General features: G+C 46.1%; 2 protein-coding genes across 2 annotated transcripts in view; both read right to left on the bottom strand.

The window, feature by feature from the left end:
* MGAT4D (MGAT4 family member D) overlaps positions 1 to 11,455 on the bottom strand; it is a 160,320-nt gene extending 148,865 nt beyond the window's left edge. The window contains exon 1 of the mRNA XM_044300768.1: positions 11,092 to 11,455. Within this exon, the coding sequence (XP_044156703.1) occupies positions 11,092 to 11,182 (91 nt within the window). The 5' untranslated portion in view covers positions 11,183 to 11,455. The remainder of the gene's footprint in view (positions 1 to 11,091) is intronic.
* Positions 11,456 to 16,503: 5,048 nt separating this feature from the next.
* Positions 16,504 to 27,080, bottom strand: LOC122944106 (adhesion G protein-coupled receptor B1-like). The gene is made up of 3 exons (XM_044302369.1): positions 27,034 to 27,080; positions 17,602 to 17,755; positions 16,504 to 17,153 (listed from the first exon to the last, which is right to left on the bottom strand). The coding sequence occupies exons 2-3, from the start codon at positions 17,700 to 17,702 to the stop codon at positions 16,550 to 16,552; spliced, it is 705 nt and encodes a 234-aa protein (XP_044158304.1). The 5' UTR covers positions 17,703 to 17,755; positions 27,034 to 27,080; the 3' UTR covers positions 16,504 to 16,549.
* Between the last annotated feature and the right edge of the window lie 342 nt (positions 27,081 to 27,422).

Raw genomic sequence — 27,422 nt, 5'->3', positions numbered from 1 at the left:
CGGCTTGAATAGCTGTATAAATCCATGTACAGTAACTAGGAGCTATGAATTGGATGCATGTGGTTTCCTTTCCTACCGCAGGAAATGTCAGGCAGGAAGGGTTTTCTGCAATACCAGTAAATGACTAAATGCCTAAATAATAGCTGATTTTTTCTTTAGCCGTTCACATGGAATTCCCAGCCGATTTCTGCGTTCTCCCCCGTCTCACATACGTTATGTACTAACACTAGCGTATACCGTACATAACTGAAATACCTCCAGTGGTAGCTTTAGACCGGGGCAAGGAGCACACAGGAGGGGGAGGTCTTGGCACTGGTAATATCATGCGGAAATCCGCACCCCTATCAAGATTATAAATAAGGACAGGAACAGATCACAGTTTCCATGGACATTTTCTTCAATGCAATACACTTCCAGATGGAAAAAAAAAATAAAGCAGTTGGCACGGCATTGGCACATGCTGTATTAATAACATCCTATCATTGTGTACAGCCTGGCAGTCGTCACAGCACAAGTGTCCTAATACCTGAAATCACTGGATGGGTGAAGTGGCAAAAAAACTAAGCACTGAAAGCAGCAGCAAAGGTGTCCTGGCGCCACACTGAACCCAGTTCCATGTACTTCTACCCCACGCTGAACTAGAGCTGCCACAGTAGATGGCGAACCCGTCACATCTATACAGTATATCTAACATCTGCATTAGGCCTCCTGCACACGAACGTGTGCTGCCAGTTGCCGTATTGTGGATACGCAATACTCGGGCATTCCACATCACGGTTGCAGACCCATTCGCTTGAATGGGTCCACAAATCCAGACATGTGGAATGGTGCGGAATGGAAGCACGGAACCCTACGGGGTGCTTCTGTGGGGTTTCGTCTCATACTTCCGTTCCGCACAAACATAGAACATGTCCTATCTTTTTGCGGAACGGCCGGATCGATTCCCTGCAGCTGCCCCACGGTCTGTGTTCGTGCATTGCGGCCCGCATTTTGCAGCCACGGGGCCCCAGCCTGACCTGTATAGATCTGTCTGGAAACAAACCCTCTGCCATGTGTCCTGAGGTTAGCACACAGTCTGCTCGAAATACTTCTCAGCCAGTTAATGAGTAATCAATATGCACGACCTTCTCTGCAACCAGCTGACCGGCGGGGGTGCCGAGTGTCAGACCCCCGCAGATCTGATATTGATGACCTATCCTGAAGGCGGATTGGCCATAGACCCTACAGGGGAATTTCCCGATGCGCCGATGCCTAGGGGGCCACCCGAGCCTGCCTCAGGCCTCCGGCCAGGTACAAAACAATCCGATACTCTCAGCATTAATTAATGCAAGGAGCATCAGGTACTTAGGCACCCAGCCAGTGACGAGGCGTTCTTCTGAATTCCACTTAATTGCTGCCCTCACGACAGTGATACGGTTCAATACTGTGGCTGGGGTGGCAGTATTGTGTGCTGCACTGTGGTATTTGGTTAAACTGGGGCAGTGTTGCACTATGGTATTGTTGGCCCTGCTTACTTGTGACCCCTCGTCAATCAGGACCCACTTACAACATGGGGCCACTTTTAGTTTATTTTTTCCAGGGCCATTTTAAGTTCCCAGTGGCAGTCGCAAGAAATCCAGGCATGTTAGATTTCTTGCAACTTCTGCGGCGATCCGTTCATTTCTATGCGATCACCTCTACTCAGCGGTCCTGGCCTCGACCAATGTCACCGTGTAGCCCTTGCCTAGGTTGCCTCTGTTTAATGGATGTGCCAGGAGCCTATGGTAAACGTACACTGAGGACGTAAGTACACACTAGCGTTAGGAGATCCAGCAGCGTGTTCAGGAACAGATGCCGACTGTAATAAGCCGTTGCAGGCAACAGTATTTGCTCTAGCGGAAACCTAGCATTTATGGCGGAAAGCTAACAGATCACTGCCGGATCCCATTACAGCTATATGTGGATATGGTGGTTCTCGGCATTATCCAACTATGCCGGATACGGTGATCTCTGTATGGTCTATAATTTGAGGAACGGACACGCAGATGTGGACAGCACACGGCTGACATCTGTCCGTTTTTTTGTTTTTTAGAGACCCATAGAAACTAATGGGTCCATGTGCAATCTACAAAATACGTGGCTCAGACACTGATACAAAATATTGTCGTGTGCATGAGGCCTCCTCAGCTTTTATATATAGGTTATATCTATTTACACACTTTACATGGCTGATCTGCTGCAACGTCAAAATGTTCTCCGTACACTTAGGGTTTAACGACCCGAGCTAGAAAACGGCTTTCACTGAGCGTTTAGCAGCGTTTTTCTAGCGCTCTTTTTTCTACATACATACACCGGGTTTTGGTTTGTGGACATTTTAAAGTCAGTTGTGTAGACTCCAAAAACACCTAAACAAAATGACAAACTGAAAAGCACCAGTAAAACACAAGTGGAAAAAAAAAAAAGCTTCAAACTGGTTTTGCGCAACAGAATCTGTGATGCATGTCCATTTATGTGCTGGATTTCCTCCCAGAAGTTCACCCTTTACAATCCAGATTGTGAGATCCCTGGCAAATTTGCAGCAACATCGGCATCAAAATTCACATGCGACTTTTCAGTCACAGGTTTTGCGGTGGCTACACCACATGCGGTAGTGGACTTTCGTGCAGAATTAACAGGACTGCTGTAGATTTCGCCCGCATCCACTGACATGTACTGCATGTTAAAGGGGTATTCTGGTAGGTAAATGTTATCCCCTATCCTGATAACTCTGAGAACGGTGGGGGTCCTACTGCTAGGACAAGAGCCCCGTACCCCCTGCTGCTCCATTCATTTGTATGGGAGTTCTGGAGTTTCTAGGGCACAGCTTTTACCTACCGGAATACCCCTTTATGTTTTATAATGGATTCCTTTAAGGAAATTTCTGCAGCAAGTACTGTAAATAGATGAGACTTTTTTTATTTCACCCACTTAACATTTGTGCACACAATTCCCAAGCGGAAAATGTGCAACATATCCGCCAAGTGCGGCCGCTCTGTTGGAGTGGCGCCACTCATCCTCAGGAGCCCCTCAGCTCATTGAGGGTACATTCAAACAGTGGGGTCTAATTGCCTTATTTTTTGCTGCAATTACCATTACATCTCTGCAAATACAAAGGTTTTTGCAAAGTTGCAGGACAGTAAAGATTTAATTATAATAATCCTAGTTTATATAGCGCCACCATATTCCGTAGTGCTGTACAATTCAGAGGGTACATGTACAAAACAACGTAGACATCACATGATTACAAGCTAATATACAAATGAAACACTAGAAGTGAGGGCCCTGTTCAAAAAGCTTACAATCTATAACCCCTATTTGTACTAAATAGAATAGTGCAAAAGGCACCGCATGAGATAATACATTAAAGAGGCTTTCCCATCCTAGTGATATGACCCCCTGTCTAAGGCTACTTTCACACTTGCGGCAGCAAGGTCCGGCAGGCTGTTCTGGCGAGGGAACAGCCTGCTGGATCCGTGCTAACGCTAGCTCACCGTGCCGCCGGAAGTCCGCTCCGCCCCCACTGACTATAATGGTGGCGGCCCAGAGGTTCCGGCCGTAGCACGGCAAACAAGCCAAGTGTCACGGACGTTCCAGCGATATGTGGCAGGAGATCTGGGAGACTGGAAACACGTGGTTTGATCTGACATGTTTTCCATTTGGATCAAATGACGTCTGTGCCGTTTCTGGTGCTTGCCACACCTTCCATCCCGAGGTGTGGCTATTATGGTCATTTAACCATCTCTATTTATTGTTGTTTCTCCCACTATGCTGTGCAGTTTATAGCTTCAGTTTGAGTTGTTGATAGCTAGTGTGTGAATCTAGGCAGAGTTCCTGGTGCTGCCATAGCCACTTGATGTTAAGTGTTTTCTTTCCCTTTTGTATTTTGTTTGGGTTATTTTGTGTGTTGCATTTCCCTGTCATTTGACCAAGCGTCCAGTCACACGTCCTTTAGAATGTGTCAGCACCCGTTCCGCAATTATCCGGAACGGGTGCGTACCCATTCATTCTCTATGGGGCAGGAATGGATTTGGATGTGCTGTCCGCATCCGCATTTTTTGAGCGCGGGCCCCGAAGTTCAGGTCAGCGGCTCCAGAAAAAAAAAATAATATAATAGAACATGTCCTATTCTTGTCCGCAATTGTGGATAAGAATAAGCAGTTCTACGGGGAAGCCGGCCCTGTGTATCGTGGATCCGCAATTTGCGTATCTGCATCACACTACAAACGTGTGAATGGACCCTTAAGGTCTGAGGGAGACTCCTGTTCGTCCTTCCTTTTGGAAGCGCTCTGGAAGGCCCAGAATATAGTACAGTGATAACGCTGGGCCCCTCATGTCAAAGCGCTCTTCAAACATGAGGGGCAGCAGGAGGCAGGGGGGTTTCACTCACCCGGCAGTTCTGTTCGTTTTCAGAGTGAAGCAGGGAGACTTCTCTGCTTCACTGTTCTTCTGAGCTCCGGTGCTCTCCCTGCTGGCTGCACATCATGCTGCTGGCTGTAGGAGGAGCGCTGAAGGTCCGGGAATCGGCCTCCAGCACAGCCAGCAGCGCGATGTGAGTGTGGGAGCTCGTCATCAGGGAAGAGGGTATGTACAGTATGTGTTTGGTTTTTACCCCCCATAAAGCTGAAAACTGGAGGCAAAAGTGGGGCAACAACTAGAGTTAGGGGGCATAGCTACTGTGAGGGGAGGCACCTAATCTGGCATAGCTACTGTGAGGGGAGGCACCTAATCTGGCATAGCTACTGTGAGGGGAGGCACCTAATCTGGCATAGCTACTGTGAGGGGAGGCACCTAATCTGGCATAGCTACTGTGAGGGGAGGCACCTAATCTGGCATAACTACTGTGAGGGGAGGCACCTAATCTGGCATAACTACTGTGAGGGGGCACATATCTGAACATAACTACTGTGGGGGGGGGGCACAAAAGTATAACTGGGCATAACTACTGTGACAGGAACAAAGTTGGACATAACTATTTTGAAGGGACCACAGGTGGGCTTAATTACTGTGAGGGGCCACAAGGTGGGCATTACTACTGTGAAGGGCCACAATGAGGGGATTAGTACTGTGTGGTAGCACTTAGGGAAAATGTCCTAGATTACCCTGCTATACATTGGCATGGCTCAGTCTTAAAGGCCAGCACAGCGCCCCCTGCTGGCAATTTCACAGGGGCAGTCATCATCCCTTCCTTATGTAATTATTAATTTTTTTTCTTCCCTATCACCACAGGGACATTGTTCTGGATCCAGCGGACATCACGCCGACGCCAGCGACACCCTGGATGAGGTATGACCAGATTTTATTAGGACTGGGTGAGTGTAGCCATGCATTGGGCTTAGGGCTCTTTAACACAAGCGGATCCTGTGCGGGTAATCCAGTGCGTGAAAGCGAGCCAAGTCCCGCTCCGGACAGCAGAGACACGGAGCAGTAACATGACTGATAATGCTCCGTGCCTCTCTGTGATCTTTTTATTACAAAATCACGGTGACAACTTTATCTCACCGTGATTTTGTAGTAAACAGGTCACAGAGAGGCACAGAGCATTATCAGTCATATTAATGCTCCGTGTCTCTGCTGTCCGGAGCGGGACTTGGCTCGCTTTCGCGCAGCGGATTACCCGCACGGGATCTTCTTGTGTGAAAGAGCCCTTAGCGTAAAGAAAATCTGCCGCCTCTTTGTAAAAATGGTGCTGTAGTTTTTGTCCGTCCACCTCTCTGCATGTTTGCCATGCTGCGGCCGGACCTCTGGCCAGCCCCCATTATAGTGAATCGGCCGGAGCGGACTTCCGGCAGCACGTTGGGCTAGTGTTAGCATGGATCAGGCAGGCTGTTCTCCCGCTGGAACAGCCTGCCAGACCCTGCTGCCGCAAGTGTGAAAGTATCCTAAGATGGGAAAAAACTTTTAAGAGTGGGGATTACAGTCAGAAGATCCCGTGCGGGTATGGAGGGGGGGTTAAAAGGGGAGGAGTCAGTTTAGGGAACTTAAAGGGGTTGTCCAGGTTCAGAGCTGAACCCAGACATACCCATAATTTCACCCAGGCAGCCCCACTGAGGTTAGCATCAGAGCATTTCATGCTCCGATGCTCTCCCTTGCCCTGCGCTGGATTGTGCAGGGCAAGGGCTCTTTTATTTACAATAACACATTGCCGGGTGGAGGCTTCCGCCCAGCAGTGTGTTTGGTGATGTCACCGGCTCTGATGGGCGGGAACTTCCGTATGGCAGCCCCATGGAGAGCCCGGTACGTCACCGGAACTCAAAAACAAAATTGCTTTTCCCTGCGCGATTTAGAGCAGGGCAAAGGAGAGCATCGGAGCATGAACTGCTCCGATGCTCAAGTCAGGGGGACTGCCTGAGTGAAAATGAGGATATGTCAGACAACCCCTTTAATAAGCCTGCCTGAAAGCTTGCACTGTGTTAACGTACCCATAGGGTACGGCTCGATAATGCAGCTGCCAACATGAGGCCCAGCCACACCAGCGCAACCAATGGCTACATGGTTTTGTGGCACAAGGAAAAAAGCTGGGAAATAAAGCCAATTTTATCTACAGCAAGCTTATCTACAGTGGATGCCCACTGACTTGTAGTGGCACAGGAGCCGAGAGCCACATATCTTTTGTTAGGACTAATGCCCTGCAGATATGGAGTGACAGAGCAGCTGAAGACCACACACCTCTAGTTAGGACTGTCGCTCTGTAGACCTGTAGAGGACCAGGAGCTGAAAACCATGCATCTCTCGTTAGGACATTTTTTTGTGGCACAGGAGCCGAGAACCACACATCTATAGTTCGAACTAGTGCTGCACGATAAATCTAAAAAATAATCGAATTGCGATAATCGGCAAATGCGATATGGCGATTTGGCCGACCCAAAAATGCTGCGATTATATATAAAGGGGCGCACATAACTGCCTTTGCGTGTAAAGTGTTTTACTAGTGTGTGTGTGTGTGGGTGAAACAATCTCTCTCCTAACAGGTCCGGCCTCTGTACTCACTATGAATGCAATGCACTGCAGCGAGCGGCAGCGAGCTGGCCGGCCGGCGCGTGACTGACGTCACTTAGTAACGCTCCTCCCACTTCAGAAAGCAGGAGCGTTACTAAGTGACGTCAGTCACGCGCCGGCCGGCCTGCTCGCTGCAGTGCATTGCATTCATAGGGAGTACAGAGGCCGGACCTGTTAGGAGAGATTGTTTCACCCACACACACACTAGTAGGGCTGCAGCTAACTATTATTTGAATAATCGATTAGTTGCCGATTAATTTCTACGATTAATCGATTAATCGGCAAAAACGACAAAATTACAAGACAGAGGTTACGCCGCCGTCCGCTCTGCCTGTTACAGGAGCGTCATTGTAAAAAGGTAAAATAAAGATGCAGGGACCGCCCGCCCGCCCGCCTAGCAACGAATCGGCGATTATTCGATAACTGGATTCGTCGACAACGAATCCAGTTATCGAATATAATCGATTACATCGATTAATCGTTGCAGCCCTACACACTAGTAAAACACTTTACACGCAAAGGTAGTTATGTGAGCAGTTTAGGACACATGAGGGGGACCAGCATAAGATGCTATATGTCCTCCACAGATCCCCCACAACACAGCGCCCTCCACAGATCCCCCACAACACAGCGCCCTCCACAGATCCCCCACAACACAGCGCCCTCCACAGATCCCCCACAACACAGCGCCCTCCACAGATCCCCCACAACACAGCGCCCTCCACAGATCCCCCACAACACAGCGCCCTCCACAGATCCCCCACAACACAGCGCCCTCCACAGATCCCCCACAACACAGCGCCCTCCACAGATCCCCCACAACACAGCGCCCTCCACTGATCCCCCACAACACAGCGCCCTCCACTGATCCCCCACAACACAGCGCCCTCCACTGATCCCCCACAACACAGCGCCCTCCACTGATCCCCCACAACACAGCGCCCTCCACTGATCCCCCACAACACAGCGTCCTCCACTGATCCCCCACAACACAGCGTTCTCCACAGATCCCCCACAACTATGTCATACCCAGCCGCGTCAGCGGCTCATATGGGAAAATCCAAGCAAATAGACCTCTAGCACAATTCCTTTAAAATATTGCATCGCATATCGTTATCGCAATTTTTAGGGCCCTAATCGCAATCGCACAAAATTCCCATATCATGCAGCCCTAGTTCGAACTAATGCCCTGTAGACTTGGAGTGGCCCAGATGTGGAAAACTACACATTACTAGTTTGGACTCCTGATCTGAAGACCTGTAGTGGACCAGGAGCTGAGGACCACACATCTCTAGTTAGAAATAATGACCTGTAGACGTGGAGTGGCATAGGAGCTGAGAACCACACATCACTAGTGAAAACAAATGCCCTGTAGACCTGGAAGGGCCCAGATGTGAAGAACCACACATCACTAGCTAGGACTCAGGCTCTGTAGACCTGAAGTGGCCCACAAGAAGAGAACCATACATAACTAGTTAGGACTAAAGCTCTGCAGACCTGTATGTAGTGACACAGGAGCGGAGAATCACACATATCTAATTAGGATTAATGTCCTGTAGATCTGGAGAGGTCCAAAAGCTGAGAACCACACATCACTATTTAGGAATAATGTCCTGCAGACCTGTAGTGGCCCAGGAGCGGAAAACCATAAATCACTAATTAGGACTAATGTCCAGTAGACCTGGAATGGTCCAAGAGCTGAGAACCACTAATCACTAGTTGGGACTAATGTTGTGTAGACCTGTAGTGACACAGGAGCTGAGAACAACACATAACTAGTTAGGAGGACTAAGGGTCCATTCACAATTCCAATTTTGCTGAACAGGTGCGGACCTATTCATTTTCAATGGGGACAGAATGTGCTGTCCGCATCCACGGATCCGCACTTCCGTTCCGCAAAAAAATAGAACATGTCCTATTCTTGTCCACAATTGCGGACAAGAAAAGGCATTTTCTATGAGAGTGCTGGCGATGTGCGGTCCGCAAAATGCGGAACGCACACTGCCGGTGTCCGTGTTTTGCACATCTGCAAAACACATACGGACGTGTGAATGGACCCCAATGTCCTGTAAACTTGTAGTGGTCCAGAAGCAGAGTACTACACATCTCCAGTCAGGACTTACACTCTGTAGACTTGTAGTGGTCCTGGAGTTGAGGGCCACAAGTTTCTAGTTAGGACTAAAGTCCAGTGGACCTAGAGTAGTCCAAGAGCCGAGAACCAAACTTCACTAGTTAGCACTAATATTCTGTAGACTTGTAGTGGTCCAAGAGCTGAGGACCACACATCTCTAGTTAGGGCTTACACTCTGTCGACTTGTAGTGGTCCCGGAGCTGAGGACCACATATCTCTAGTTAGGGCTTACACTCTGTAGACTTGTAGTGGTCCCGGAGCTGAGGACCACATATCTCTAGTTAGGGCTTACACTCTGTAGACTTGTAGTGGTCCCGGAGCTGAGGACCACACATCTCTAGTTAGGGCTTACACTCTGTAGACTTGTAGTGGTCCCGGAGCTGAGGACCACACATCTCTAGTTAGGGCTTACACTCTGTAGACTTGTAGTGGTCCCGGAGCTGAGGACCACATATCTCTAGTTAGGGCTTACACTCTGTAGACTTGTAGTGGTCCCGGAGCTGAGGACCACATATCCCTAGTTAGGAATAACACTGTAGATTTGTTGTGGTCCCGGAGCCGAGGACCACATATCCCTAGTTAAGAATAACACTGTAGATTTGTAGTGGTCCCGGAGCTGAGGACCACCCATCTCATTAAAAGGGTTGTTTCACTTTAACAAATGGCATGTATCATGTAGACAAAGTTAATACAGGGCACTTACTAATATATTGTTATTATCCATATTGCCTCCTTTGCTGACTTGATTAGGCTACTTTCACACTTGCGTTCAGAGCGGATCCGTCTGGTGTCTGCACAGACAGATCCGCTTCTATAAAGCAGAAGATGGGATCCGTTCAGAACGGATCCGTCTGCATTATATTTAAGAAAAATTATAATTGCGAAAGTTGCTCAGACGGATCCGTCCAGACTTTAAATTGAAAGTCAATGGGGGAAGGATCGGTTTGAAATTGAGCCATATTGTGTCAACTCTAAACGGATGCATCCCCATTGACTTACATTGTAAGTCTGGACGGATCCATTTGCCTCCGCACGGCCAGGCGGACATCCGAACGCTGCAAGCAGCGTTCAGGTGTCCGCCTGCTGAGCGGAGCGGAGGACAAACGCTGCCAGACTGAGGCATTCTGAGCGGATCCGCATCCACTCAGAATGCATTAGGGCTAGACGGATCCATTCGGGGCCGCTTGTGAGAGCCTTCAAACGGAACTCACAAGCGTAACCCCGAATGCAAGTGTGAAAGTAGCCTTAATTTTTCCATTGGATTATACACTGCTTATTTCTATGGTTACGACCACCCTGCAGTCTAGCAGCGGTGGTCATGCTTGGACACTATTGAAAAAAAAAAAAAAAAAAAGCACCGTCCTTCCCTATAGTGTGCAAGCATGACCACTACTGCTGGATTGCCGTGGTGGTAGCAACCATGTATACGAGCAGCGTATAATGAAATGGAAAAATGAATCCAGCCAGCAAAGGAGGCAATAAGGACAATCACAATACATTAGTAAGCGGCTTCTATTACCTTTCTTTACAAGATAAATGCCACTGGCTGGAGTGAAACAACCCCTTTAACCCCTTAGTGACCACCCATACGTGTGGGTTTTTTTTTTTTTTTTACAGCGGTCACTAAAAGGCAGAATTGCTCCCCATCTCCCTTCCCAGAAAGAGTTAATAAAAGTTCATCAGAAAGTTTTGTGTACCCCAAAAACAGCGCCATTAAAAACTACAACTTCCCCCCCCAAAAAAAAAACAAGCCCTTATACAGCTATATAGAAGGGGGAAAAAAAAAAAAAAAGGTATACCTCTTGGGATGAAAAGGAAGAAAAACGCTTGGTCAGTAAGAGCAAAAACAGGCTGGTCACTAGGGGGTTAATACTGGCAGGTGCAGGTCTTCTCCACCCTGACATAACGTACACAGGGGACATGTACAGTGCCGAAAGTGGACTCACCTTTGTCTCTGTACCAGGCTGTGTACCAGGACAGGGAGAAGAAAGTCGCCAGACAGAACAGTGTCACCAGACTGCCATTCTTGCACCTCATCTCACATAGCAGCCCGACCACTCCACGGAGCTCCGTCAGTCACACCTGCACGGCCGCAGTCACGGAGGCCCCTGTCGCCCTACGGACAGACGTAGCGGTCTCCACAGTGGCTGGCGGCTAGCTGCTATCGGCCGACTCCCGTCATGAAGTGCTGGCTGCTCTGCCCTGTGCCAAGTGCACAGGAGTCTATGAGCGTCCTGCGCCTGCCTCTCTGGCCGCCTCACTTCAGAGTGCTCACCATCCTGAGGCGCGAGATACCGGCCTCTCCCTCACTTCCTCCCTCAGTCACTATTCTCTGTGCTGAGGAGGTTACGAAATTCGGCGCCTTGTGCTCCGTTCACACATTAGTAGGCGGCGGCACCAGGTGAGGCATTTCCTTCCAGGAGGGCTGCGGTTGGAGACCTGAAAGTCTACGGAAAATGTCACCAGAGACCTCATTTTGGAAATGGTCGCGAATGCTACAATCAAAAGGGACCCTTATCGGTTCATGCTGACGTTTCTATTAAAAAGCTTAGAATTTGTGTAAGAAAGTACAAATTGTGTGTGGCTTGTTTTTTAACCATTAAAAAGATTTCATAGAATAAAACGGTAGCATATTTTTTCCATACCAGTTGTTTTTTCCGCTTAAAGCCTCATGCACAAGAACGTGTTTTCATTCCGTGTCAGTTTTTTTTTTTTTTTTTTCCGGACCGTATACGGAGCTACAAAAAAACGGAAGGTACTCCATGTGCATTCCGTTTCCGTTCCACAAAAAAATAGGATAGTACTGTTCTATTAGGGACCAGCATTTCCGTTCCGCAAAATACGGAATGCACACGGACGTCATCCGTATTTTTTGCAGACCGCAAAATACATACAGTCATGTGCATGATGCCTTAAAAGAAAAAAATACGGAATGGAAAAAAATTTCCTTTATTCTATGACATCTTTTTAGTGGTAAAAAATCAAAACAAGCCACGCACAATTTGTATTTCACACAAATTCAATTTTTTTTATTTATTTTTTATAGAAATGGCAAAATGAAACGATAAAGCTCATCAGCGCGCTGCAGTTTTTGTCCGGCCGCTTCTCTGCCGTGCTGCGGCTGGAAGCCTGCCCCCATTATAGTGAATGGGGCCGGGGTGGACTTCCGCACGGTGGACTTGCGGTAGCACGGATCCGGCATGCTTTTCCCCTGCCGGAAAAGGCTACCGCAAGTGAGAAAGTAGCCTAATTAAAGTACCGTATGTTCCACTCCCTTTGTAGAGCTGTAGTGGGAAAAACCATTGGTAAAAAAAACAAAAACATGCAAAAACACCCTATGCAGAATGCTGACGCGCATTGCACATGTATTTTTGAAGCTGCAAAAAAAAAAAAGATTTAAGGCCTCATGCACACAACTGTTTTTTTTTTCTGTTTACGTTCCATTTTTTGCGTTCCGTATACTGTCCGTAAACGGAACCATTCATTTCAATGTACTCGGTATACATTCCGTTTCCGTTGTTCCGTTCAAAGATAGAACATGTCCTATTATTGTCCGCATAATGGACAAGGATAGTACTGTTCTGTTAGGGGCCAGATGTTCCGTTCCGCAAATGTCAGATGTCATCTGTATTTTTTGCGGACCGCAAAACACTTAAAAAGCCGTACGGTCGTGTGCAATAGGCCTAAAAATGGAGGTGTGTGGGAGAAAAATGTCAGGGAATGAGGGAAAATGGCAGAAAAACACAACACTGTCCCAAAAAAACACACTTCAAAGGAGAAAAACTACTAAAAACCCGACCCTAAAATGTTCTTCAATTATTATAAATGGTAAAAAGTATAAATCTGAAGGTGTTGGCCCACTACAGAGTGAGGCCTCTTGCACACGAACGTTGTGCATCCGTTCCATGCATTGGGGACCGCAATTTATGGTCCCCAATGCACAGGCAACGTCCTTGCGGCGGCCGGGACAGATCGAAACCCATTCAACTTGAATGGGTCCGTGATCCGTTCACACTGGAAAAAAATAGAACAAGTTCTGTTTTTTTGCGGTGCGGAGGCACGGACAGAAACACCACGGAAGCACTCAAGTGAAAGCGTCCGCATCCGTGATGCGGAGTGCACACGGGTCGGTGCCTGTGTATCGTGGACCCGTCATATGCACAACGTTCGTGTGCAAGAGGCCTGATGAAGGGGGAGTTGCAGACAGCGATGTGGAGAAAGCAAATCTCTAAAATATTTTTTTCTCCAATGTATTCAGAGAGGAAAATAAACTGTAAGATGAAATGCAGAATGTAATGAAATAAATTCCCCATTAAAAGTGTCCTGTCTGACCTAGGAAGAAGTACAGCGGCGTCTTAAAAAGATTAAAATAGACAAATCACCAGGACCAGATGGCATACACCGCTGTATCCTAGGAGAATTAAGTAATGTCATAGCAAGACCCTTATTTCTGATATTTAACACCTTCAGGACCTCCGCCGTACATGTACGGCAGAAGTCTGGTCTTTAAACATGGCGCCTGCTCACATGTGCTGTGGACGCCATAGCCTGCCGTGTTTCTGCTATTTTAAATACACACCCCAAAATAGTATATATGAAAAGTATAGCTCCGTACCCATAACTACAAAAAGGTTATAGCGGTCAGAATATGGTGATCAAAATAAATTTTAGGTTTCTATTTTTTTCAGTATTAAAACACAAGAAAAACTATACATTTGTGGTATCGCCAATATCGTACTGACCCATAGAATGAAAGTAACAGGTCAGTTTTACCGTATAGGGAACACTGTAAAAAAAAAAACATTAAACTGTTGCGGAATTGCAAGTGTTTTCCCAGTTTCACCACATTTGGATTTTTTTCCAGCTCCCCACTACAAATTGTCCTGCAAAAAACAAGCCCTCATTTGGCTATGTGAATGGAAAACTAAAAAAGTTATGGCCCCGGAAAGGCAGGGAGTGAAAGGCCTTTTGCACACGAACGTGTGCGCTCCGTGGCCATATTGCGGACCGCATTTGTGGATCCGCAATTCACGGGCACCGTTCTGCGTGCGTTACGCATCACGGATGCGGATCTATTCACTTCAATAGGTCCGTAAATCCGGAGATGCGGAACAGAACCCTACGGAAGCACTACACGTTGCTTCCGTGGGGTTTCGTCCTGTACGTCCGTTCCGCAAAAAGATAGAACATGTCCTATCTTTTTGCGGAACGTCCGGATCACAGACCTATTAAAGTGGATGGGTCCGCGATCCGCTGCAGCTGGACAAATGAAAACAATTTTAGGTGACTACCTCTTGAAGCTCATCAAGAGAATGCCAAGAGTGTGCAAAGCAGTAATCAAAGCAAAAGGTGGCTACTTTGAAGAACCTAGAATATGACATATTTTCAGTTGTTTCACACTTTTTTGTTATGTCTATAATTCCACATGTGTTAATTCATAGTTTTGATGCCTTCAGTGTGAATCTACAATTTTCATACTCATGAAAATAAAGAAAACTCTTTGAATGAGAAGGTGTGTCCAAACTTTTGGTCTGTACTGTATATCTGAAGTGTGTTGATTCTATTTTGAGGTGTTCCTTTTGGAAGCAGCATGTCGTCTTTGCCTACATCAACTCCTGATCTTGTGCTTTTGCACTGGCTGGTATTTCGTTGTTTCGGAGAGCAGAGAGAAATGCTTGCGGAGGAACCGCGGAGGACGAGGATGTGGGTTCACCCAATAATTGCACAGAGGGCTGTCAAAGGGCAGTTTCTAACTATGTATGCTGACCTGAGTGCGCACCTGACAAATTTGTTCGTTATTGCCGAATGTTCATCCCTACATTTGATCTGCTTTTTGGGGAGTTGAGGCCTGGCCTAACCTTCATGAATACTAACATGCGGCGTTGTGTTTCAGCTGAGGAATGGCTAATTATAACCCTGAGGCATGTACATTTTTTTGCAGTCAAGATAAAAACCATGTATTTTATGTCCGATATATAGCTGATTTAAAGCTGCATGATATCATGAAAAATGTGATGGTGATAGCGTTTAAAACTATATATTTTTAATTTTTTTCCACAGATTTTTGGCAACAGGAAACTCATTTGCCTCATTACATTTTGAATTCCGCATGGGGACCTCCACAATATCAGGAATAGTGCGGGCTACCTGTGCCACCATGTGGTCGCGACTGCGAGCTGCTGTGCTGCCACAACCAACAAGGCAGCAGTGGCTTCAGATTGCACAGGGCTTCCAGGATAGGGCATAATTCCCTAATTGTATTGGTGCCCTTGACGGGAAGCATATACGGGTGAAGAAGCCACCGAACTCAGGGTCCCGATTCTATAATTATAATCAGTTTTTCTCTGTAGTTTTGTTGGCCTTGGCTGACACAAACTACAGGTTTATAATTGTAGATATCAGGGCCTATGGAAGTTCGGCAGATGCTCGCATCTTCCGGGCTTCCAGAATGGGTCGGTGGCTTCAGTCCAACCAACTGGACCTTCCCCAGCCAGCTCCTCTTCCTGGCTCTTCTGGCCCACCAGCGTCATATGTTATAGTTGGTGATGAGGGTTTTGCTCTATCGCCAAACCTGATGCGTCCTTTACCTAGGCGAGGATTAAATCAGGAAAGGCGGACATTCAATTTTCGTTTAAGCAGGGCCAGAAGGTATGTTGAGTGTGCCTTTGGAATTTTAGCCAGCAAATGGCGTATTTTTCATTCTGCTATTCAGCTTGCCCCTGAGAATGTAAACAATGTTATTAAAGCGTGTGTAGTGCGTCATAATTTCACTCGCATGCATGACTCCAGTCCAGATGACAATGCAGAGGTGTTGACTTCAGCAGCCCATGGAGACTCTTCTCTACTTGGAATAGCAGGTTCAGCGGGACTGAGAGTCAGAGAATTATTTTCGGACTATTTCATGTCTCCTCCTGGGTCATTTACATTTAATCAACAACCTTTTTCATCTGGTCAAAGATAATATTGTTTTCATACAGTGAAGATGACTATACATTGTATGTATCCTGGATGGATGTTTTTTTTAGTTAGTTATTTTTTATTAAGTTAGGGACTCGCAAAAATATGAGGACCCTTGACGTGGGTTGCGAGCTTCCATAATTCACGTGCATAACTAATTATTTTAAATGCATGTGAAATATCAACTAATCCCTCATAATGTCATTTTTTCTGTACTGTGTATTGTACTAGTAATAAAAAATAACAAAGTCAAATTGGGTTGAAATGTTTTTGCTTTACTAAAAAAATTATATCAACAAAAAATATAATCATATTTGACATAAATGATCACATTTACAACAAAATCAAACTTCCATTACTTTACAAGTTGTACTAACGTGAGAGTGTGGGGGGGTTAACATCGGATTGCGATGGCTGGTAACTGCCCTGTGAAGAGGGGGCAAAGTGCTAGGGTGGAGCAGCCTGAGCTGCGGAGGGTGCAGGTTGAGGATATGATGCCTCTGTACTGTATAGGGGACCATATTGTTGGGGTGGAGGGAGGTATGGTTGCCGAGGAGGAGGAGGGTAGTGGGGTGGCCTGTTGGGAAACTGAGATGGAGGCCTAGATGGTGGCCCATGGATGTTCCCATATAAGCGCCAATTTTCTAGTGCAATAAATAATTCTGTGGGATCTTTTGCCGGAGTGGCTGCCTGAATGATGATCCCAATGGCGCCTTGGGTCCGCAGATAAAGATCTTCAGGAACTTTTTTTAATAGGGATCCAATACTGCGCCCATATAATTCGTAATGGTCCTCCTGCCGGACTCTGGACATGTAGTTGAGTACACGAGTATTCACCTCCACTACAGCTGTGGGCATTGACTGTTTCCGGCGTGCCCCCAGCTGAAGTGAAGGTGCATACTCTGCAGGAGGGATGTGGGGCGTGGAGCTGGTTGATGGGCCAGCTTCTGACATCTCCTCAGTGTCCAGGGAAGGTGGAATGTCTTCCTCAGCAGCAGCCTGCTGCTCCTGGGCAGCCTGCTCCGTCTCTTCCTCCAGGTTGTCTTCCGTCCTTCAATTGAGAAAACATTATTAAATTACATGTTTATATAGGGAACCTGTCATCAACTTTATGCTGGCCATAATCACGCCAAAATAAAGTACAGACTGGTGAGTCACCTGCTGATTGTCAGTCTGTCCATCATTAGCAGGTTGGTGAGAAGAGCAGGAGATTATGAATAACCAGGACTCTTCTCAGGTAGATTTGACTTTTTTCAAGGCCTGGCCTGCAATGATTATGATCCTGGTTCTCAGAACCTACTTCCTTTTAGGTCATATAATATAAGTGACAGGCCACTGAAATCAGCATTTGTGTCACTAATTTATGCTGCCCTCAGGGAGGTTAGCATAAACTTGATGACAGGTTACCTTGACAAATACTCAATTTATTTCGGCACATACCATATTTATAATTTAGGATTTTTTTAACAGTAAGCATATAGGATTACATATGTACTTACGGGCGCACGTCCATTATGTCTCTGAGGAACATTAGCTGCTCTTTATAAATATAGGGCCTTTTCTTCAGTGGCCCTGAACCACTGCGGCCGTGATGGGCCATTTCTTTGCGAAATTGGTCGCGACAACTCCGCCATCTATTCTTTACTTCATCAACTACAAAAAAATAAAAATAAATACATTACATACTGTATGACTACCATGTGGATTTGTAGGGATGTCCTCTATAGCAGTATTGCCCAACCAGTGTGCCTCCAGGTGTTGCAAAACTACAACTCCCAGCATGGCCGGACAGCCTTTGGCTGTGCAGGCATGCTGGGAGTTTTAGTTTTTAAACACCTGGAGGCACACTGGTTGGGCAACACTGCTCTATAGCATAGCAAATGGCAAACTATCTTTTCGGATAAAACATGTGCTATGTTAAAATGGAGGACAATGTTACCCATGTGCTATGCTACTTTGAACATAAAGCCATTGTCACAAATGTCTATATATATATGGACAGTGCACTTACTTAAAGTATGGCGCTTGACTTCTGGAGTTTTGCCCCAAACATTAGCAAAAACCTCCTTGGCCACTTCCTCCCAGGCAGCATCTTTCTTGTGTCGGTCATGGTAGTCACCAGACCGAGTGTCCCACAGACAGGGCCTGCCCTGGACCACCACAATAAACTTTTCCACGTCCATGGGCTTGCTGGGCTGTCTGGGCATTTTTCCAGCTACTCACACCAACAGCAGACAAAACAAACCAGGTTCGGACATGCAGCTCTGAAAAAACTCACTTCCTGTCTAATCACTTTCTTTTTCAAGTGTTGCTAAGAAACCTGCGTGAAAAATGGAACGCAACGCATTGCATCCGGATGCAATGGGTTATTAACGCATCCCCATTCATTTCTATGGGCCCTGTCCTGCGTTACAAACACAGAATATAGAGCATGCTGCGATTTTAAAGCATTGCAGAAATGATGCGTGAAAAAACGCTCATGTACACAGCCCCATTGAAATGAATGGTGCCGGATTCAGTGCGAGTGAAATACGTTCACCTACCGCACTGCACCCGCACGGAAATCTCGCCCGTCTGAATGCACCCTAAGGGTACCTGGTCAATGTGTGGAAGATGATTTCTGGGTGTTTCTGCTCCCAAACTGCACCAAAAACTGAAATACATAATAGCAGATTTGATGCGGTTTTGCCTCAGATCTCTCCCTTCATTCGAAAATGGTGAAATACGCAACTAAAACTGCCGTGCAGATTTAGAAGTGCACATGTCAATTACAAACCGGATTCCAAAAAAGTTGGGACACTAAACAAATTGTGAATAAAAACTGAATGCAATGATGTGGAGATGGCAAATGTCAATATTGTATTTGTAATAGAACGTAGATGACAGATCAAACGTTTAATCCGAGTAAATGTATCATTTTAAAGGAAAAATACGTTGATTCAAATTTTCACGGTGTCAACAAATCCCAAAAAAGTTGGGACAAGTAGCAATAAGAGGCTGGAAAAAGTAAATTTGAGCATAACGAAGAGCTGGAAGACCAATTAACACTAATTAGGTCAATTGGCAACATGATTGGGTATAAAAAGAGCTTCTCAGAGTGGCAGTGTCTTTCAGAAGCCAAGATGGGTAGAGGATCACCAATTCCCACAATGTTGAGCAGAAAGATAGTGGAGCAATATCAGAAAGGTGTTACCCAGCGAAAAATTGCAAAGACTTTGCATCTATCATCATCAACTGTGCATAACATCATCCGAAGATTCATAGAATCTGGAACAATCTCTGTGCGTAAGTGTCAAGGCCTGTAAAATCATACTGGATGCCCGTGATCTCCGGGCCCTTAAACGACACTGCACCACAAACAGGAATGCTACTGTAAAGGAAATCACAGAATGGGCTCAGGAATACTTCCAGAAACCATTGTCAGTGAACACAATCCACCGTGCCATCCGCCGTTGCCATCTGAAACTCTACAGTGCAAAGAAGAGGCCATTTCTAAGCAAGATCCACAAGCTCAGGCGTTTTCACTGGGCCAGGGATCATTTAAAATGGAGTGTGGCAAAATGGAAGACTGTTCTGTGGTCAGACGAGTCACGATTCGAAGTTCTTTTTGCAAATCTGGGGCGCCATGTCACCCGGACCAAAGAGGACAAGGACAACCCAAGTTGTTATCAACACTCAGTTCAGAAGCCTGCATCTCTGATGGTATGGGGTTGCATGAGTGTGTGTGGCATGGGCAGCTTGCATGTCTGGAAAGGCACCATCAATGCAGAAAAATATATTCAGGTTCTAGAACAACATATGCTCCCATCCAGACGTCATCTCTTTCAGGGAAGACCCTGCATTTTTCAACAAGATAATGCCAGACCACATTCTGCATCAATCACAACATCATGGCTGCGTAGGAGAAGGATCCGGGTACTGAAATGGCCAGTCTGCAGTCCAGATCTTTCACCTATAGAGAACATTTGGCGCATCATAAAGAGGAAGGTGCAACAAAGAAGGCCCAAGACTGATTGAACAGTTAGAGTCTGTATTAGACAAGAATGGGAGAGCATTCCTATTTCTATACTTGAGAAACTGGTCTCCTCGGTCCCCAGACGTCTGTTGAGTGTTGTAAGAAGAAGGGGAGATGCCACACAGTGGTGAAAATGGCCTTGTCCCAACTTTTTTGTGATTTGTTGACACCATGAAATTCTGATTCAACATATTTTTCCCTTAAAATGGTACATTTTCTCAGTTTAAACTTTTGTTCCGTGATTTATGTTCTATTCTGAATAAAATATTAGAAGTTGGCACCTCCACATCATTGCATTCAGTTTTTATTCACGATTTGTATAGTGTCCCAACTTTTTTGGAATCCGGTTTGTATTTCTGCGGTTCTTTTTTTTTACGGATGTCATCCTTTTCAATGCAAGGATGAGATCTGCGATAAAACAGCATCAAATCCACAAGTACCCCAAGTAACACATGTGGTTTTTGGTGCAAAAATAAATAAATCACAGAAATCCACATGAAAATCTGTGTAGATTTTGTTAGTAAACCTGCTCACATTGCAGATTATGTGCTTTGTTTTTTGTTTTTTTGCGTGGATTTTTATGAAGAAAAAAACACAGCATAATACAGTACTAGCAAATCTGATGGACACTTTGCTTTTGTGTAAATTGACTTGTCATGAGGATTGTTAAATCCGCAGCATATGCAATTCCGCACCTTCTGTGGTCTTCCACATAGACTTTAGTGGGGGTGTTAAAGTGTAACTGTCATTCTTTTTTTTATTTTTGTATTGTATAGGGTAGTAATGCTGACCATTTTTGTAATATACTTTAATTACTGAAATCATACATTCCTATTAGAAAAACACCTCTAAAGTGTCCCATTTTGAGCCTTAGTAACGCCCCTCTGTCTTCTGTTTACATAACAGTCAGTGTTGAGCAGGTCTCTACTGTTATGTAAACAGAAGACAGAGGAGCGTTACTAAGGCTCAAAATGGCACACTTTAGAGGTGTTTTTCTAATAGAAATGTATGATTTCAGTAATTAAAGTATATTACAAAAATGGTCAGCATCACTGCCCCTACACATTACGCAAATAAAAAAAAGAATGGCAGTTACACTTTAATATCAACAGAAAATCCACACCAAAAAATGTACAAAAACCCACGAACAATAGTGTGGATTTAGGTGCAATTTTTATGATGCGGATTTCATGTGGATTTTTTGCTTCCAAGTACAAGCATGTGCAGCCACCTTTAGGCTACCTGCGCACGATGTGGATTACATGTGGTTTCTCCGCATAACAATTTACGGAAATACGATACCAGCAAAGTGTATAAACATTTTCTTCTGTGTGGAAACGGACGTGCCGTGCGGATTTTTTTATTTATTTCTCCTTTTTCAATGCAAGGATGAGGTCTATTGCAAAATTGTATCAAACTCGCAACAAAATCTACAAGTTGCGACTCTTTCAAACAAACGATTCGGATTGGCTATCGGATGCGTTCAGTGAAACTCGCACCATTTTGCTAACAAGTTCAGTCGGTTTTGTCTGCGATTGCGTTCAGTTGTTTAGTTTTTTCCGCGCGGGTGCAATCCGTTTTTATGTGTTTTCCACGCGCGTGATAAAAAACTGAAGGTTTACAAACAACATCTCTTAGCAACCAACAGTGAAAAACGCATCACACCCGCACTTGCTTGCGGAGGTAATGCATTTTTCACTGAAGCCCCATTCACTTCTATGGGGCCAGGGCTGCATGAAAAACGGAGAATATAAAGCATGCTGCGTTTTTCACGCAACACAGAATTGATGCGTAAAAAAAAAGCTCACGTACACAGAGACATTGGAATGTGTGGGTCAGGATTCAGTGCTAGCTCGTGTAAAAGGGGCCTAAAGCTTCATCCACACGTCAGTGTTCCACAGACAGCACACGTCCCCATTCATTTTAATGTGTGCATTCACACAGTGTTTTAGCACGGTTTGTGTTTTTAGCACGGATGCATGCTCTATTTTGTCTGTGTTCATGGATCCATTACGCCCATTATAGTCTATAGGTCCATGAAAACCACAAATTCAACATGGATGCCATCTGTGTTTCATCCTTGTTTCACGGATCATTAGAAAGAGATGCTTTGAAAATTATTTTTCAGGTAAGCAGTGTCAGTGAAACACGGATGGCACACGGACAGCAAAAAACGGACCTAACACGGATCCATCACAAACATCTTCACGAAGGCATCACTGACCACCTTTTCACGGATTTAAGCACGGACACAGACGTGTGAATGAGGCTTAACACATGCAGATTTGGTGCACAAAAGCATGTGTGGATGTGCAGGTAGACTTAGGCCTCTTGCACACAAACGTTTTTTTTTCTGTTTACGTTCCGTTTTTTGCATTCCATATACGGACCGTATACAGAACCATTCATTTCAATGGATCCGTTCAAACATAGAACGTGTCCTATTATTGCCCGCAAATCACGTTCCGTGGCTCCTTTCAAGTCAATGGTTCAGCAAAAAAAAGGGAATGCATCCGTATGTCTTCCGTATCCGTTCTGTTTTTGCGGAACCATCTATTGAAAATGTTATGCCCAGCCCAATTTTTTTATGTGCTCACTGTTTAAACATTGTATGCTTCCGTTTCCGTTTGCAATCCGCAAAAAATGGATCACAAATGGAAACCAAAAGTAAAAACAGAACTGCAAAGCTAAACGGAAACACTACTGAAACGGAAAAACGGATCAGTTTAAAATAGACCACAAAATCATACGGTTGTGTGCAGGGGGCCTTGTGCGCTCGGTGGCCGTATTGCGGACCGGATTGGCGGATCCACAATACACTGGCACCATTCCGTGTGCATTTTGCATCACAGATGCGGACCCATTCACTTCAATGGGTCCGCAAATCCCGAGATTCGGAATGGAACCCTACAGAAGCACCACGGAGTGCTTCCGTGGGGTTTTATCCCGTACTTCCTTTCCGCAAAAAAATAGAACATGTCCTATCTTTTTGCGGAATGTCCGGATCGTGGACCCATTAAAGTGAATGGGTCTGCGATCCGCTGTGGCTGCTCCACGGTGGGTGCTCGTGCATGGGCCAAGAGGCCTTAGGCGTCTTTCAGGATCTGTTCAGGAAAAACCTGATGGTTTTGCAGGTAAGTTCAGTCAGTTTTGTCTGCGATTACGTTTAGTGTGTGCATTTTTCCCATCTGGATTGCATGCATTTTTCACGCACATGAAGAAAAACTGAAGAATAACACTCAACATCTCCAAGCAACCATCAGTGAAAAACACAGTTGGGGAGATTTATCAAAACTTGTGTAAAGGAAAACAGGTTTAGTTGCCCATAGCAACCAATCAGGTTCCGCCTTACATTTTCCAAAAGAGTTCTAAAAATTAAAGGTATAATCTGATTGGTTGCTATGGGCAACTCATTCAGTTTTCTCCCCCATTGTATCCGGATGCCTTCCTTTTTTCATGCAAGCCCCATTCACTTCTATGGAGCCAGAGCTGTGTGAAAAACGCATAATATGGCCTCATGCACACGACCGTTGTTCTGGTCCGCATCCGAGCCGCAGTTTTTGTGGCTCGGGTGCGGACCTATTCACTTCAATGGGGCCGCAAAAGATGCGGACAGGACTCCGTGTGTTGTCCGCATTCGTTGCTCAGTTCCGTAGCCCCGCAAAAAAAAAATATAGCATGTCCTATTCTTGTCCGTTTTGCAGACAAGAATAGGCATTTCTACAATGCGCCGCCTGTTCCATTCCGCAAATCGCGTGAGGCACACAGGTGCCGTCCGTGTTTTGCGGATCCGCAATTTGCGGACCACAAAAAAACGGAACATTCGTGTGAATGAGGCCTATAGAACATGCTGCAATTTTTCCAAAACGCAAAGATAATCAGTAACGCTGGGTTCACACCTAGGCGTTTCTCAAACGCGCGTTTCTATGCGCGTTTTTGTCGCGCGTTTTATGCGTGTTTTTTTTAATAGTGAACGCGCGTTTGACGCGCGTTTGGGTGATTGACAGCAGTGTTGTCCAAAGAGTCTATGGCCCAAACGCGCGTCAAACGCGCCAAAAAAAGCTCCTGTACTTGTTTGAGCGTCGGGCGTTTTACAGCGCGATCGTACGCGCTGTAAAACGCCCAGGTGTGAACCCTTCCCGTAGGGAATCATTGGTTCTTGCCTGTTGTGCGTTTTACAGCGCGTAGGAACGCGCTGTAAAACGCTCAGGTGTGAACCCAGCGTAAGAAACTACCTTCATGTGCACAGACCCATTGTATTGTATTGTATTCAGTCTGGATGCCATGTGTCCGCACTCATGTGGTTTTGATGCAGTTTTAGGGTGGGTTCACATCACGCTTTATGCCTCCGTTTGATGTATAAATTAGAAAAAAAAAAGATACGAATGGATGCGACTGTATGGCATGAGTTTGAGTCGATCGTTTAACTACGTTTTTTGTATACGTTAAACGGATGGTAAAAAAACTTAATGGCAATCCACCCTTAATCACAACTCAACTTCTACTGAATTTGAAAGAAACACCTCCTTTAACTCATAACAGTGTGCTGCCATGTACTGCGGCGGGTAGACGGGATCGCAGTTTTTTGTAGTTGTGAAGTTTTTGGTGCAGAAATGCACAGAAATCCATACGGAAATTCATGAACCGTTTTTGCAAGATAGCCCACACACTGGGGCAGTATGTCTAAAGCAAGCATGCTCAACCTGCGGCCCTCCGACTGTTGCAAAACTACATCTCCCAGCATTCCCAGACAGTCTACAGCCATCAGCCTGCAGCAGGACATGATGGGAGTTGTAATTTTACAACAGCTGGAGGGCCACAGGTTGAGAATCCCTGGTCTTAGGGCTCTTTCACACGAGCGCATCCCGTTCGGGTGACACCCCCCGGCATTGTGACAGGATGCCCGCTGAATGATTTCAGCAGGCACCCTGTTCCGATTAACCCCCGCCGCGCCGCAATCGCGGTTTAAACCCATGACGTACCGGTACGTCATGGGTCCGTAAGGACTTGGGAAACATGCCGTACCGGTACGTCATGTGTCCCTAAGGGGTTAAAGAGCGCTAAGGCCTCCTTCAAACGGGCGAGTTTTCCAGCGTGAGGTGAACGCATTGCACCCGCACTGAATCCGGACCTGTTCATTTCTATAGGGCTGTGCACATGAGCGCTGATTTACACGCATCACTTGTGTGTTGCGTGAAAATCGCAGCATTCTCTATATTGTACCATGTTGATGGACTATGTGATGAGTGCGGAGCCATCACATGGCCCATCACCATGGTGATGGATCATGTGATGGACCATGTGATGAGCGCAGTGACGTCACCAAATGTCATTTTCTCCCAGGTCCTCAAAGAAGAAGAAAGAAGAGAAGCTAGGCTAGGCGAACACGTGGATGAGGCGAGTTTAATTTTTTATTTTTAACCCCTCCATCCCTTATTTACTTAGCATTCCGTATTAAGAATGCTATTATTTTCCCTTATAGCCATGTTATAAGGGAAAATAATAACATTTACACAACACCGATCCCAAACCTGAACTTCTGTGAAGAAGTCCGGGTTCGGTTCTGGGTACCAAACATGCCGATTTTTCTCACGCGCGTGCAAAACGCATTAAAACGTACACATACCCAAAAAGGCTATGAGACTCCAAATATGAAAAAAATTATAACAATCTTTATTAACCACTTCAGCCCCCCTAGCTTAAAGGGATTCTGTCACCAGTTTTTGACCCCCACATTCAAAAATATGGTTATGTGCATGGTGCCCTTGTGATTCCTAATGTGGTCTTATAAGCTAAATCTGTAGGCTCATTTAGTGTAAAAAACGTTTTATCTAACCTGTCATTCATCAGATTAAGGTGCCCAGGAGGACGCTCATGTCTCCAAGATGCCGTCCGCCGCCGTTCGTGCCCAGCTCCTCCTTTGCTTTCTGAAGCGATGTGCCCAGCTCCTCCTTTGCTTTCATCAGCGATGTGCCCAGCTCCTCCTTTGCAGTCCTGCTCCAACGGTCTTCAATCTGCCCAAGGGGCGGCGTTTCACCTCTCTTGCGCCCAGCCAGCCTCCCCCAACTGCCGCTTTGAAGCGCCGCCCAGCTCATGAATATTCAGTTTGCTGGGCGGCTTCTGCGGTCCCCGCTCTGAAGCGCTGCGCTGAACAGTGCCCGGCGCATGCGCCGGATCTTGTGAAGTCCGGTACAGTAAGCGCCACACAGCTCATCAATATTCACTTCGCTGGGCGGCGCTTCAAAGCGGCAGTTGGGGAGGCTGGCTGGGCGCAAGAGAGGTGAAACGCCGCCCCTTGGGCAGATTGAAGACCGTTGGAGCACAGACAGGTACTATCTTACAGATAGTACCTGTCTGTAAGATAGTACCTATCAAGACATGTGCCCTGAGATTTGTAATCAATAATGGGCCAGGTTGTGCTGTAGTGTCAATGACTACGAGGAGGACATCCAGGGATCCCACAATTTCTCAAAGGCTTCATATGTATCTTGGCGAATGGCGTTTAGTCTCTCATAAAGCAAAATTTTGTTAATTCTATCAACTACTGCTTGGAAGCTAAGATCCGCTGACCGCCATTTATATGCAATATGGATCCTTGCTGCTAATAACATATGCTGAGACACAGGGCCGGCTCCAGGATCATGTGGGCCCTTGGGCGATAAAGTCTCAGTGGGCCCCCTTACACAGTGGTAACTCTCTTGAGTACAGATAATACAGTAGATATCACCTGCAGTCCTATGTAACAGCATAGATAACACAGTCATGGCTATCTGAGTACAGAAAATGTAGTAGTGTTACCTGCAGTCCTATGTAAAACCACAGATAACACTAGTGCTGATAATGTGATAGTGTTACCTGTAGTCCTATGTAAACCACAGATAACACTAGTTTAGAATAGATCATGTAGTAGTGTTACCTGCGTCCTTAGTGTGCCTCCCAGTGCCTCTACCACGGACTCCATGCTGGCGGTGCTGCCTCCTCTTCCTTCTTCATCTTGCCCCGCACAGAATGTCCTGATGCAGCTGTGTCAAGACAAAGGGAACACTGTGGGCATGGTGATGGTGACACACACATGGAGAGACACACACACACACACTGGGACAGACACACACACACTGGGACAGACACACACACACACACGGGGGGGACAGACAGACACACACAAACACACACGGGGACAGACAGACACACACACACGGGGGGACAGACAGACACACACACACGGGGGGACAGACAGACACACACACACGGGGGGACAGACAGACACACACACACACGGGGGGACAGACAGACACACACACACAC

Source organism: Bufo gargarizans, chromosome 1 (genome assembly GCF_014858855.1).
Source record: "Bufo gargarizans isolate SCDJY-AF-19 chromosome 1, ASM1485885v1, whole genome shotgun sequence".
In the NCBI taxonomy this organism is placed as follows: domain Eukaryota; kingdom Metazoa; phylum Chordata; class Amphibia; order Anura; family Bufonidae; genus Bufo; species Bufo gargarizans.
The sequence above is the reverse complement of the archived record's forward strand: the minus strand, read 5'-3'. Positions and strand labels throughout refer to the sequence as shown.

Bases quoted from the DNA above. Each gene is read 5' to 3' on its own strand.
- LOC122944106 (XM_044302369.1), bottom strand. From the start codon at position 17,702: ATGGCCCATCACGGCCGCAGTGGTTCAGGGCCACTGAAGAAAAGGCCC. The intron at 17,154-17,601 runs GTAAGTACATAT...TCTCAATTGAAG, and splicing joins GACATAATGGACGTGCGCCC to GACGGAAGACAACCTGGAGG.